This window comes from Lissotriton helveticus, chromosome 11 (genome assembly GCF_964261635.1).
Source record: "Lissotriton helveticus chromosome 11, aLisHel1.1, whole genome shotgun sequence".
NCBI classification, from domain to species: Eukaryota; Metazoa; Chordata; class Amphibia; order Caudata; family Salamandridae; genus Lissotriton; species Lissotriton helveticus.
In genome coordinates, this window is record NC_136072.1 from 808,011,020 (window position 1) to 808,023,952 (window position 12,933).

At 43.6% G+C, this 12,933-nt stretch overlaps 1 protein-coding gene across 1 annotated transcript in view; it reads right to left on the reverse strand.

The window, feature by feature from the left end:
* Window positions 1–12,933, reverse strand: part of LOC144792001 (uncharacterized) — a 71,605-nt gene that overhangs the window by 12,213 nt on the left and 46,459 nt on the right. The window contains exons 7-9 of the mRNA XM_078666867.1: window positions 12,447–12,633; window positions 8,370–8,515; window positions 690–923 (exon numbers count right to left, since the gene is read on the reverse strand). Of these exons, the coding sequence (XP_078522993.1) occupies window positions 690–923; window positions 8,370–8,515; window positions 12,447–12,633 (567 nt within the window). The remainder of the gene's footprint in view (window positions 1–689; window positions 924–8,369; window positions 8,516–12,446; window positions 12,634–12,933) is intronic.

Consider the following 12,933-nt stretch of genomic DNA (forward strand, 5'->3'; position numbering starts at 1 on the left):
CACAAATGAAAAGAAATGTGGAGTGTATAAAAGGCATTCTACAAGGTGAAGAATGACCGAGGGAAAACATACAAAGAATAATCAGAACTCATCAATTCACATTACCTTTCATTCTGTCACTGATTTCCCCAACCTTTGGCCATTTATTGCAGATTTACAACGCATGCATGTGTATTGAACAGCTACTTTATTTGCTTCTTCTCACGAATGGCTCAACTGAAAATCACCAGATTGGAAAAACGTATTGAATGAGGATGAGCTCTTTGTACTTTCAATTTTAGTGGATTTTAGTTCAGCGGTTTCTTGAGAAATCTCCTTATGGGACATCTCCTGGCGACCTTAAAAATCGTTTTTTAGACCCTGCTGATAGCTTTGCAAAGTTTGATATTTATATTAGGCTGCATTACTTTGGACATTTTATAAGTACTGTGCCGTTTTCAACAAAGAAGGGAATAGTCATAGACATAAGTAATGGCATAGACATAGATAATGGGCTATCTGACAATAATACTGACAAATACGTATCATAAACTACAGAGAAAAGGGTGGTAAAGGCGGATTGGTGCACTTAGTGAGGGTGGCTTCCAAACACCAAGGACGCAGTGTTAGAAATGAAAAGATATGCTTTAGTCTACTTTAAGCTGGACCTCGAGCCCAGATCTGTCTGACGTCAAGGTTAGGGCACTCACGTCATCAAGGTTTTCGCCAACGGTTTTCTGCAAGTTCGTCACAATCTGGGTGCAGCCTGAGCATTTAACGTCAGTTTTGTCTTTTCTCTTCTTGTTTTTCTTCCCCTTCTTTCCTTTCTTGTCTTTCTTATTTTTCTTGTCCTTCTTCCTTTTCTTGTTCTTCTTCTTCTTCTTCCTTTTTTCCTCCTCCTCCTCCGTAGCATCTTCAGGAGCGCCATCTGAAGAGGCCTCGAGCTGGGAGAGTGATGGAAAGAAGAGTTCAAATCACTGAGACATGGACCTCGATCTAGTAAGTGCTGCACAAGGAACTTGCATTTAATTGTAAGTAGCCCTAATGGTTGGCATCACTTTTCATTGATTCCTGCCACTTGTTCCACACACAACACATTAGTAAATAACCCCTTACAGACATCAGAGGGCGTGCTAAAAAGGAGGAACTGGTGTGAAGGGCAATTATGCGGTACAGGACCCTGTCATGCATTTTTTTTTAACACTTGTACAATTTGTACTTGATGAACTGGATATGTCACATGCACACAGTCTCCAATCTTTCCAGCCCGATTTAACTTGTATTAGGGTCCTTCTTACCAGGGCCCTGCCCCTTATAGTCTAACCTAATTGCAACGAATGATGCAGGCACATGATATTTGTTTCTCACAGGAATGTTCCCATCCAATCCACCCTGAGGCCCTTATTATGAGTTTTGCAGTGTATTAGCAAGACCACCCCACTTCTGCACCAACAAACCCATGTAGGAACTGACATAGGCACCGCAATGGGAACGTCAAAGGCAGTACATGCACGAAATGGACTGCAGTCCACACCGTGCAGGTACTGATGTGCATCATGTGCCCCCCTGTGTGCATCAACATGGCATGAGGCACCACCATTTGTTTCCGTGCTGCCACACTTTTCATGACAGTCGCACCTCCATGAAAAGTGTGGCAGTGAGGAAACTCGTAATATGCTTGGCGGGCCATAGCGGCCCTCCAAGCATATTGCCGACTCAGGACCGCCGCGCAACCACCAGCACAACCGGCAGGGAAAGGCAGTTTCCTGGCGGTTGTGACGGAAGCGCAGCTCCCAGGACGGCCCGACGCCCTAGTCATAATAGGGTGATCAGGAGACAACCACCATGAGTCTGGCAGTCTATGGACTGCCAGACTCATAATAAGGGCCTAAGATATCTTACGCACTCACTGGCCTTCTCTCTCTCTGTTCCCCTACATGTATGCACACACCTCTCTGAAGAGATTCACCCAGATCATTGTGCAGAATGAGCCCGATTGGCCAAGTGATTTTTGGTCATGAACATATGAAGCTGAAAATGGCTGAATGTATGCCTGCTAGGTAACACAATAGAGGTGTAAATCCTTTTACTCTTCTGTAGGTAACAATAACCAATACCACTAGAAAAGCCACTAACCTTGGGTCTGGAGCAGTGTGCTGCCCAGTGTAAAGCGCTTCAATGCCTCGTCAGGAGACTAAGCGCTATATAAATACACTATAATTAAAAGCAATAACGCGTTAATAGCTAGTCTGTGAGGGGTGGAATGCGAATATCACAGGGCGCGATTCAACTTTGTGGATGCCCAATACTCAAAGTTTGAAAGCATTCAAAAGGTCTTCTCAAGCCCTTTCTCACCCAAAAACTGGTCAAAGACTACTTATGTCCATTTACAGGGTAAGAAGGGGGCCAAGCGGAACACATCCATTACAACGCAGTCATTACAACGCACTACCTTTACAACGCAACTGTTACAATGCGACTGCCTTGCATTGCATGCCGTTACAATGCATACCATTACAACGCATGCCATTACAATTCATTATAATGTAAGTAATGGAGATATTTTTAGATTTAGGGTTTGAATGGGTTTTGGGGTACATGGGAATAGTAATTTTTACCCCTACACTATCCAACACGTTCCCTTCTGTTGCACTCACGGGTGTGGGAATACAACATTTTACCCCTACACTATCCAACACTTTCCCTAATGTTGCACTCACTGGAGTTGGAATAGTCATTTTTACCTCCAAACTATCTAACACTTACCCCACTGTTGTCCTAAAAGTATTATGCATTGTAATGGTATGCATTGTAATGGTATGTGTTATAAGGGAATACTTTGTAACGGTAGCTTTAAAATATGCGCTGTAATGGCATGCGTTGTAAAATCATGCAATGCAATGGTAGTTGAGATGTAAAAACTGCGTTGTAAATGTTTGCGTTGTAATATCATACATTTGGGCCGAGCACCCGCAAGCTGCATGGTGATGTAGGAAAGGGGTTTCTACACTACGAAAAATTGTTTCCATCTACGATAAAATCAAGACAAGTGATTACCTAACAATTTCACATAGATTCTGGTAACCTTTAGGAATACGAAACCTAACAATGCCATATTACTATCAAAGTACTACACTTGTGAAGCTTTAACTGGTACAGCTTTCCAGATCTGCATCTGGAAACTTGTGTAAATTCCCATAAGCTATACTTGTGTACCCATGAGCCGGAGTACATTTAGGGGTGCAGATGTACAACTTCTTTTTTTCTGCTTCTAAATCGTGCCCCAAGTGCTAGGGGGTGGTTGGAAATGTTCGCGCTGTGTGAGCAGTTGTGCCTGTGTCTGCATCTTGTGTGCATGTGGACAAAGTGATATATTCCACAGCTCTCTATAGCTGCCCTTGTCCTGCTAGGAATGTGCCTTTGTAGTCTCCACCTTTCTTGACAAGATATTATGCAACAGCTCCTTTGTCATTAGATCCCCCTCCGGGTAAGACAATAGGTAAGCAACGGTTGCCGGCATCGTTAATCATATATTTTGCACACGCCACTTCCTTTGTAAGGCACAAAGCCCTAAACAAGCTCGTTAAACGTGTTTCTTTTCCTTCAGACCTGCCATTTCCTGATGTGCCCCTGGGACATTTTTAAATGTAATCCCTATGAGACTTGCTGCCCAGGGAGACTCATTGTATCATCATGTTGAGTAATATCTCTGGAACTGTTACATTTTACTTTGGATGTTGACTGACTTCCAAGTTTATTGACTGTATCAGTTTGAGAACTTGGCTCTCTCTTGACCTCAGAGCAATGCTCTGGGGTCTCAGGCGGGAACCAAAGGCGGTATTGCGCCAGCAATGTTACTCCTCATTCTGGGTTCAGCAAGTTGTGAAGAGGATAGCTGGAGTTGGGTTGTTTCCTGGAATTGATCATTCTCCTAGTTTAGTTACTGGCCATGTCAGAACGAGACCCCATATGCGCTTCCTCCTAAGTGATTTTACAGGGGCATTTTTTACCCCATATTCAAATGGGTAAAATAACAGAAAAACATAGGTGGTGAGTGAAAGAGGGAAATATGACAGCACCAGCCTGTATTCTAACAAGGAACCTAAGTTACTAAGATATATATGTGCACTGGTCCCCATGGACTGACTCTAAATGGATGAATTCTCTAACTGATATGTACTTCTTTCTTCAAGAATTGTACTACTGGATGTATATGTCGTGTTACTTTTGAGATGACTTGTCTAGGGACACATTTTTCCCATTAAATGCTGTACGTATGACTTTTTTTGTGTGCTGCATATCATTTAGAGAATCCATTCTAGCTGAGTTCATCAAAGTTGTGCACTATAATACAAATTCTAAGAAACATATTGAAAAACAACCATTGGCAAAGGCAAACGGTCTGGTGAGTCAAAGAGGGAAATATGACAGCACCAGCCTGTATTTCAACCAGGAAGCTAAGTTACTAAGATATATATGCACACTGGTCCCCATGGACTTACTCTAAATGATTAAATTCTCTAACTGATATGTACTTCATTCTTCAAGAATTGTACTACTGGATGTATATGTCGTTGTACTTTTGAGATGACTGTTGTCTAGGGACATATTTTTCCCATTAAATGCTGTACCTATGACTTTTTTTGTGTGCTGCATATCATTTAGAGAATCCATTCTAGCTGAGTTTATCAAAGTTGTGCACTATAATACAAATTCTAAGAAACCTATTGAAAAAAAACCATTGGCAAAGGCTAAAGGTCTGGGTTTGGGCTTGGCTGTCAGCCTATTGGCTTAATCAGTGCTGGTTTTGCTTTGTCGTGTTTTAAAAAAAACCTTATTGTTGGGCCTTTGTCAATCTAAAACAAAATAAAAACATTGCTTAACAGCAAAAATACTTTTGGTCTCAAAAAGAACTCATTGCCGTAGCAGGCACTGGCATTTATGGGAACTACATTGTGTGTTTGGAAGTGCTCTCAGTAAAAAGGAAGAATGCTGTCACTCACACTGTTAGACAATAGATCCAGTAGGCTGACACACTGTCCCATGCTGTAGTGGGCAGAAGGAAACTGTGAATGACACACCAGCAAACCAATGTATGAAGACGGCTGGCTGAAAGTCCCTATAAATAAGTATAGTATACATATAGTGTTGGTAAAATAGAAAAGTCGTAGCCAGCACGAGACCTAAAGAATTTCCTTGGCCAGTGAATCAGCTATGCTCATTAGAAAGTTTTGATGCATCATATGCCATATAAATTGCTTCATGAAAATAAACAGAAAGCAGTTCCGTTTAATATTGTCCTATTACTTACCGGTAATCTTCAGTACTCCGGGTCCCGTTGTCCTCGTCCCCTTCATTAATTAACCAATGAGATAACCTATCTTATAGACAGAAAAAAGAAAAGCAGGAATGCTGGTACGCCCCTCCCTCTCCCTATAGGGAGTACATAAGGGTACAGTACCCAGCATGCCTCCTGAACCACCAAGCCCAAGATGAGGGCCGGAAAGCCCGGGAGGGAGGGAGGGATGTAATGAAGGGGACGAGGACAACGGGACCCGGAGTAATGAAGATTACCGGTAAGTAATAGGACATTACCCCCAGGTCCCTCCTGTCCTCGTCCCCTTCATTAATTAACCAATGAGAATACCCAAGCAGCAACCGGCCATCATCAAACAACAAACCACCAGGACACAGCAGAACAGCAAAACCCAGCAATTTATTGCAAACAACAGCACAGCACAAAAGAAAACAAGGGGAATCAGGAACACACAGCCCGAAGAACCCCCAAACCAAAGTTAGTGTCATCCCCCAGAACATTCTGAATACGGTAATGCCTAACAAAGGTATTAGCAGAAGCCCAAGTGGCGGCCCTACAAATTTCAGAAAGGGACACCCCACGAACCTCCGCCCAGGAAGCAGCCATCCCCCTAGTAGAACGCCCCTGAACCCCAGCCGGGGGAGGGGAACCAGAAAGGGAATAGGCCAGAACAATAACCTGCTTCAACCAACGCCCAATGGAAGAAGCCGTAGCACGGTTACCCCTGGAGACAGCACCAAAAGAGACAAACAGGGAGTCAGAAAGCCGAAAGGCACAGGTCCGCTCAACATAGACCCGCAAAGCCCGGCAAACATCAAGCAGCAACCAGGGAAGATCATCCACGTCCACCTGAGCAGAAACCAAAGCTGGAAGAACCAGCTCCTGAGAACGATGAAACTGAGAGGAGACCTTAGGCACAAAAGAGGAATCCAAAGGAAGAACCACCCCATCAGCAGAAAAGGACAGAAAAGGCTCCCGAGCCATCAGGGCACTCAGCTCCCCCAGGCGACGAGCCGAGGTGATAGCAACCAAAAAAAACACTTTCAGAGTGACAAACTTCATATCCACCTCCTCCAAAGGCTCAAAGGGAGCCGCCACCAAAACCTTCAAAACCAAGGGAAGATCCCAGAGGGGAAAAGAAGGACGCACCACAGGCCGAGAAATCGCAAAACTGCGTAACAAATGAGAAACCAGCCCATCAACATCAGGAATTTTACCCCAAGGCGCCCGAAAAGCCCTGATAGCAGCCCATTGAGCCTGGAGAGTAGAGACAGACAAACGCTTCTCGAACCCATCCCATAGGAACTGGAGAACATCCGGCAAAGGACAAACCAAAGGGGACAAAGCCAGGCCAAGACACCAACGCTCAAAGTTACCCCAATGTCTACCATAAGATTGAAGGGTAGAAGGCTTCCGAGACTGTTGAATAGCCAAGGCTAAATGGTCAGGGAGGCCCCGATTACACCACCCCTGCCTTTCAACCGCCAAACCGACAGCCAAAGCCGACGCAGGGGCAACATCGGAGAGGACCTTAACGGAGATGGAGGGAACGGGAAGAACCACGGACCCTGAACAGCCAACATCCGGAGAGTGGGAAACCACGACCTGCGGGAAAATCACACCACACCGCCGCCGGCCGATCACTGAAACGCCTGACTTCCTGCCCCACACAAAGGAAGTCAGGCAAACTCCGGCAGGAAGCGCCCCAGCCACGCGAGGGCTGCCGCACCACCGGAGGCACAGGAAACAGAGCCGCGTCTCCGTCAAGCCCAGCAGGACAGAGACGCGGTCAAAACCTCTTCCAGCCACACGTTCCCAAGATCCAAGGCAGGCCGGAAGAAGACACCAGGGAACCCCTCGAGCCCGGCAGGAGGGGAAACCCGAGGACACCAGCCCCACCCGAAGCCCAGCAACAGGTAGGCACCAGGAGCCCACCGGCTCCTGGAAACTGCAGAAAACACTGTCGAAGACAGAAAAAAGAACAGGAGGCATGCTGGGTACTGTACCCTTATGTACTCCCTATAGGGAGAGGGAGGAGCGTACCAGCATTCCTGCTTTTCTTTTTTCTGTCTATAAGATAGGTTATCTCATTGGTTAATTAATGAAGGGGACGAGGACAGGAGGGACCTGGGGGTAATGCCTGTGATGTGCATCAGAGTGCAGCTTGTGACGACAGTGGCTTTCAAAAGTATATGATTGTGCCATACCAAATCAAACAGTGCTTGTTTTGTGCCTATGACTGTAAAATGTGAAAAAAAATAGTAGCATGGGTTGTTACTTGCTTACCTTGCCATTATTGTTAATGTAAGAATTACATATTTTAATCTATTGTCTGATCATTTAATACCTTATAGTCAGGCCAAACAAAATCACTTCTCCAGTACAATCTGTGTACCTCTGTTGTATTTCCCTACATATAGATCACTGTTTGAAGTTTTGGTCGCCAGCTTGAAATATTCCCACCTTGACAAATAATGGTGACAGGAGTACTTTTTTCATGCCTCTGAGACCATTTCTTTTGTGATACTGCATTTCATTCACAAGCAGCACAGAGTAGGCAACACGTCAGAATCTTTAATTAACCACCATCTTAAATCAGACCACATTAAAAAAAGACAACGTCACTATAACAAATTGTGAATGACCATATAAAATATCAGAAAACGAAAGCCCGTTATACATCTGTGCCAGTGGTTAATTTGTTAAAAAAAAAAGTGCCAGGGCTTTCGTCAGTAGGCAGCTTGCACCAGCCCATTTCTCTTGTTAGCGACGCTATAAACAGAACCAACTACTAACCATGAAAGTTGGGAGGGAGTCTGGCATAATGGCCAGAGCTGCTGACTTGGTGTTGGCTCAACAGCCTGTGATTCTGGGCAAATTACTTACTCCTCCCTACCTACCATAAATGTGTCCTTAATTGCTCCAGAAAAGCATCAGTGCGATGATTAAGTGCTGGTGCTGAGCACCGGATACCAGTGGCTCAAATTAAGCAAAATAATTGTCAGCACCTGTGCAAAGGAAAAAATAACGAAGCAAAACTTTTCAAGGTGAGAATTATTTTGTGAACACTTACCTCTGCCGGGACGTTCTGCCAGAGCTCCATGCAGTAATCTTCTTTCTTGCATAGTGAGGCCGTCTCTTCACTCTGGCACCAGTATTCGGAGCCTTGCAGGCACAGCTTTGGGTCCTCCTGATAGGAGAGTTCCACATCAGTTTCCTCTGCGCCAAAACAGAAAGGAACACGCATAAGCGATCCACGAATGAGGACGCAGAAATAAACAGCATTATTATCAGGCAAATTAATTTAATATTTTATTTAACAAACGAAGACCTGGATCAAAAATGTTTATCTAGCAGCAATAACGATAGATGGGATATTCCATCAGAAGTCTGATGGATATCCCGTCCGCCGAATTCCACATGCATTATATACAATGACACTTGTAATTCGGCACACGGGATATCTGTCACGTTTGTGATGGAGAACCCGTCCGCCAATCCCCAAGTCAGATCATATGTATCAAGGTACGGAATGCTTACAGCATTATTATATATAATATGAATATAGTTGGCAAAGATAAACATAAGTTAGCTAATACATTTCACCAACTAATTGAACATAACTGTATTAAAATATGCATATATATATATATAGATAGATAGATAGATAGATATAGATAGATAGATAGATAGATAGATAGATAGATAGATAGATAGATAGATAGATAGATAGATAGATAGATAGATAGATAGATAGATAGATAGATAGATAGATAGATAGATAGATAGATAGATAGATAGATAGATAGATGAATTTAAGTTTCTAAAAGCGCGCAAATACCCGAAGGGGCTTCTGTGTGTAGAATCATAAGATCAACTTACAAAGGAGTTTTTGGGGCTAAAGAGATGAGGATAACAGCCATGATTTCAACTGGTTATGAAAACTGAAAAGGTTTGACTGGCTTTTGAAATGTAATGGAAATGTATTCCATAACTGGCAAGTGGCGTGTGGAAAGCTGAGGCTGCCACAAGAGGCTTTCTTTATCCTGGGGACCGAAACTGAAAATGAAGCAGCAGATCTCAAACTTCTGTTTGGTTGATACCACCTGAGTTGGCTTGCACGATAGACAGGTCCTGTGCCATATAAAGCTGTGTGAGCCACACAGAATGCCTTAAATGAGTCCCTTTTCTTTACAGGCAGCCAGTGAAGTTCAAGCAAGGTGTTTGACTCTGACTCGTATTTGGGAAGTTTTTTTTAGAAGGTGAGCAGCTGTGTTCTACAACATCTGAAGCTTTCAGAGTGCCAGTTGTGTGATGCCCATATAGAGGTCATTACAATGATCAATCCTGGAGAGGACAAGCGCAATCACCACTGATTTTTTAGGCTGGAAGGGAATGAAAGGCAGCATCTTTCTCAAAGACCTCAGCATCAAGAAACATGAATATGGCAGTTTGTTAATTTGTTCTCTAACAGACAATTCTGCATTAAAAAAGGATTTCAAGATTTCTTACCCCAGAGGCTGGGTCTGGAAGAGGGACGAGGGCCTGCGGACACCATGAAAGATTCCAGAAGCTAGTTTCCTTCCCAAAAATGAGAATCTCTATTTTGTCTGAGTTTAACTACAGACAGTTAGTGGACATCCAGTTAACAAAGGCATTTATATTTTCATTGAATCTGTCTGCAACCTCCTCCATGTTTCTCGAAACTGATACCACAATCTGGGTATTGTCCACACAAGCTACTATGGCGAACCCATAGGAGTGAACCAGCTTAGCTAGCCTTACCATGTAAATAATAAAAGCGGGGTAAGCGATGATCCCTGAGGGACCCCACAGGGGAGGGAGAAGGGCCTCGGTTTGAGCTGGTTAAGTGTCACAATCTGCTCCCTAAACCTCAGGAAAGATACCAGAAGTTCAAATACTGAAGCAGTGATTCTGATCATTCTCAGGCTCTCTATCAGAACTACATGACTGACCGTATCAAAAGCGGCAGAGAGGCTCAAGAGGACCACTTCAGCTCTCACTAAGTTGTCCTTAATGGATCTGATTTCTTCAGAGACCGCTATCCAAGCTGTCTCTGTACTGTGGCCTGATCTGAAGCCATATTGTGCAATGTCCAGATTGTTATTTTCCAGGTAGCTAGATAAGATAGTGTTAGTATGTTTTTCCAGAAGCTTAGTGGAATAGGGTAACCGTGAAATTGGATGGAAATTATTTTCCTCCTTAGGGTCCAGCAAGGTTTTTTTTTAGCATAAGCAAGATCGAATCCTTTTTCCACTCTGATGGAAAATTGCCTGTCGTAATTATTATGTTCAACAAAGTTGTTAAAGCTGGGGCAAGGCTATCCGCGACACCATGACCTAACTTAGTCGAGCAGGGATTGGAAGGAGCTCCCGACTTAACATGGCCTATCACCTCAATCACTTGGCTATGGGTCAAGAGTAGAAAGTTACACAGATAGACAGATAAAAACAAATCTATATTTCAACAAGAATCCAAAGTTTTGTTGGCTAATGCTCCCAGTTCTAACTAAAGGCGACCATCTCAAGGGTAAGGTTAGAAGTTATGTGAACCTTAATAAAATAAATATGTAATATCGACAATCACACTGTGTGTAAACACCAGTGAGGAGAAAGAAACTGAATAGTTTAGCCTTTTAGAGAGAACTGAAGATACTGGAGGAAAGAGTCACAGATCTGATGATCTGAGAGGGCAAAGAAAGGTTCTAGGTTTTAAGGATAAGAAGGATCATTTTAGAGCACGTAGTGGTGGTGAAGCTTAAAGTGCAGGGCATAAAATGTAGTGCAGACAAAAAGTTTCTGATAGTTGCGATCTTATTGTGGAAATACATGGCAAAGTAGTTAGCCAAGAGGTTAAGATGTTGGATAAGGTTATGGTGGTCTGTGGAGGAGGATTGGCAGGGAGGGAAAATAATGTGTTGACTGGGTGGGACAAATGCTTTATTTGGATGCAAAGATATATAATTAAGAGTTGATAGCACCTTGGCATCATCAAGGCCAGCACTGATGGGGTTAAGTTCAGATTTGTACAGGTCAGGATGAACACAGGTGAGTGAATTTCTCCACTTACAAAAGCAGGTGCACATCATGGTACTTAGAAGGAAAATACAGGGGACATCAATGATTACGGATGAGGTGGATCAGTTGAACATTAGAAGTGACTTTCGATATTGAGGGTGGAGGGCAGAGAGATTTCTGAATTTTGTTTGGTGTTTTGTACCACCTACAAACAAAACCTTGTCAGCCAGTGACTAGTTATATCAGAAGAACATAGCAGTCCAGGCTACTAGTTCAGTAGACATTTGTAGGTTCCAACTTACTGAGGAGTCACCAGAGACAAGAAAATAATGAATGTCAAGCAGATATTAGAGAACCTGCCTTGCATGAACAAGGACCATCTACACAAGAGGCTACACGTTCTTGACATCATGAGAACATCTTTTTCCCAGAGCAGGCATTGGCCTCCACCACCTATTGCATCCAACTGGAGGCCCAAGAGGAGAACACTCACCTAGACGCAAAGATTACAGACCAAGGTGGTAGTCCTGGATCCTTATCAGATCATCTATTCCTAGAAGAAGGGATCCGAGGTCAGGCTACCAATCAAAGAGCCTTATTAAAGCCAGAATAAGAGATCAGACATCATCTGGGAAGCCCCAGGTTCATATGAAAAGCACCCTTCAACCTCCAAGAGAAGGAAACAGAGACTATGGAGGCAGCAGTGATGTTCAGGCAAGTACCTACAACCTAAACAGCAGGGGAAAAGTTAGGAGCTAGCTGTCTTGTATTCATATGAGCCTCTTCCCCAGGTGAAGAGAGCAGAGGCCAGGTTGACAGTCCTAAAGAGAACCCTCTCCACCAGAAGAGACATCAGACACAGGCTTGCAGTGAAAAACCCATAAGAGCACCCATTCTCAGCGACAGTCAGCAGATGTCAACGTGATAGCTAAACGTCCATGAGAATGCGCTTGCTCTTTCGTAAATGGCCTATCTCTGGAGATCAGGCTTCATAGGTGAAATGCACAATGATGTGTGAAGCTCAGCACTCAATGGGTCTTACTTATCACTTTAGGGTCTAGGTATGACATAGCACCTCGAAATGCTGGAGAAAGCCCATCTCATGGCCTTACCCTCACTGTAATCCAACTCTTGGCCCTTACACATCTGAACCTGTGTGCAGATGTCTTTCGGGCTATCCCCATTCTTCACAGCTTCTACAAGGTTATCCTTGTTGTTCTCCTTCATGGTTGTGCAGATTTCAGAGATACTTTCATCAACCTCATCACACATGGAATCAACAGCTCCGTTGACCGTGTCCTATAGAAACAAAAGATGTGGTAAACACACAAATGAAAAGAAATGTGGAGTGTATAAACGGCATTCTACAAGGTGAAGAATGACCGAGGGAAAACATACAAAGAGTAATCAGAACTCATCAATTCACATTGCCTATCAATTTGTCACTGATTTCCCCAACCTTTGGCCATTTATTGCAGATTTACAACTCATGCATGTGTATTGAACAGCTACTTTATTTGCTTCTTCTCACAAATGGCTCAACTGAAAATCACCAGATTGGAAAAACGTATTGAATGAGGATGAGCTCTTTGTACTTTC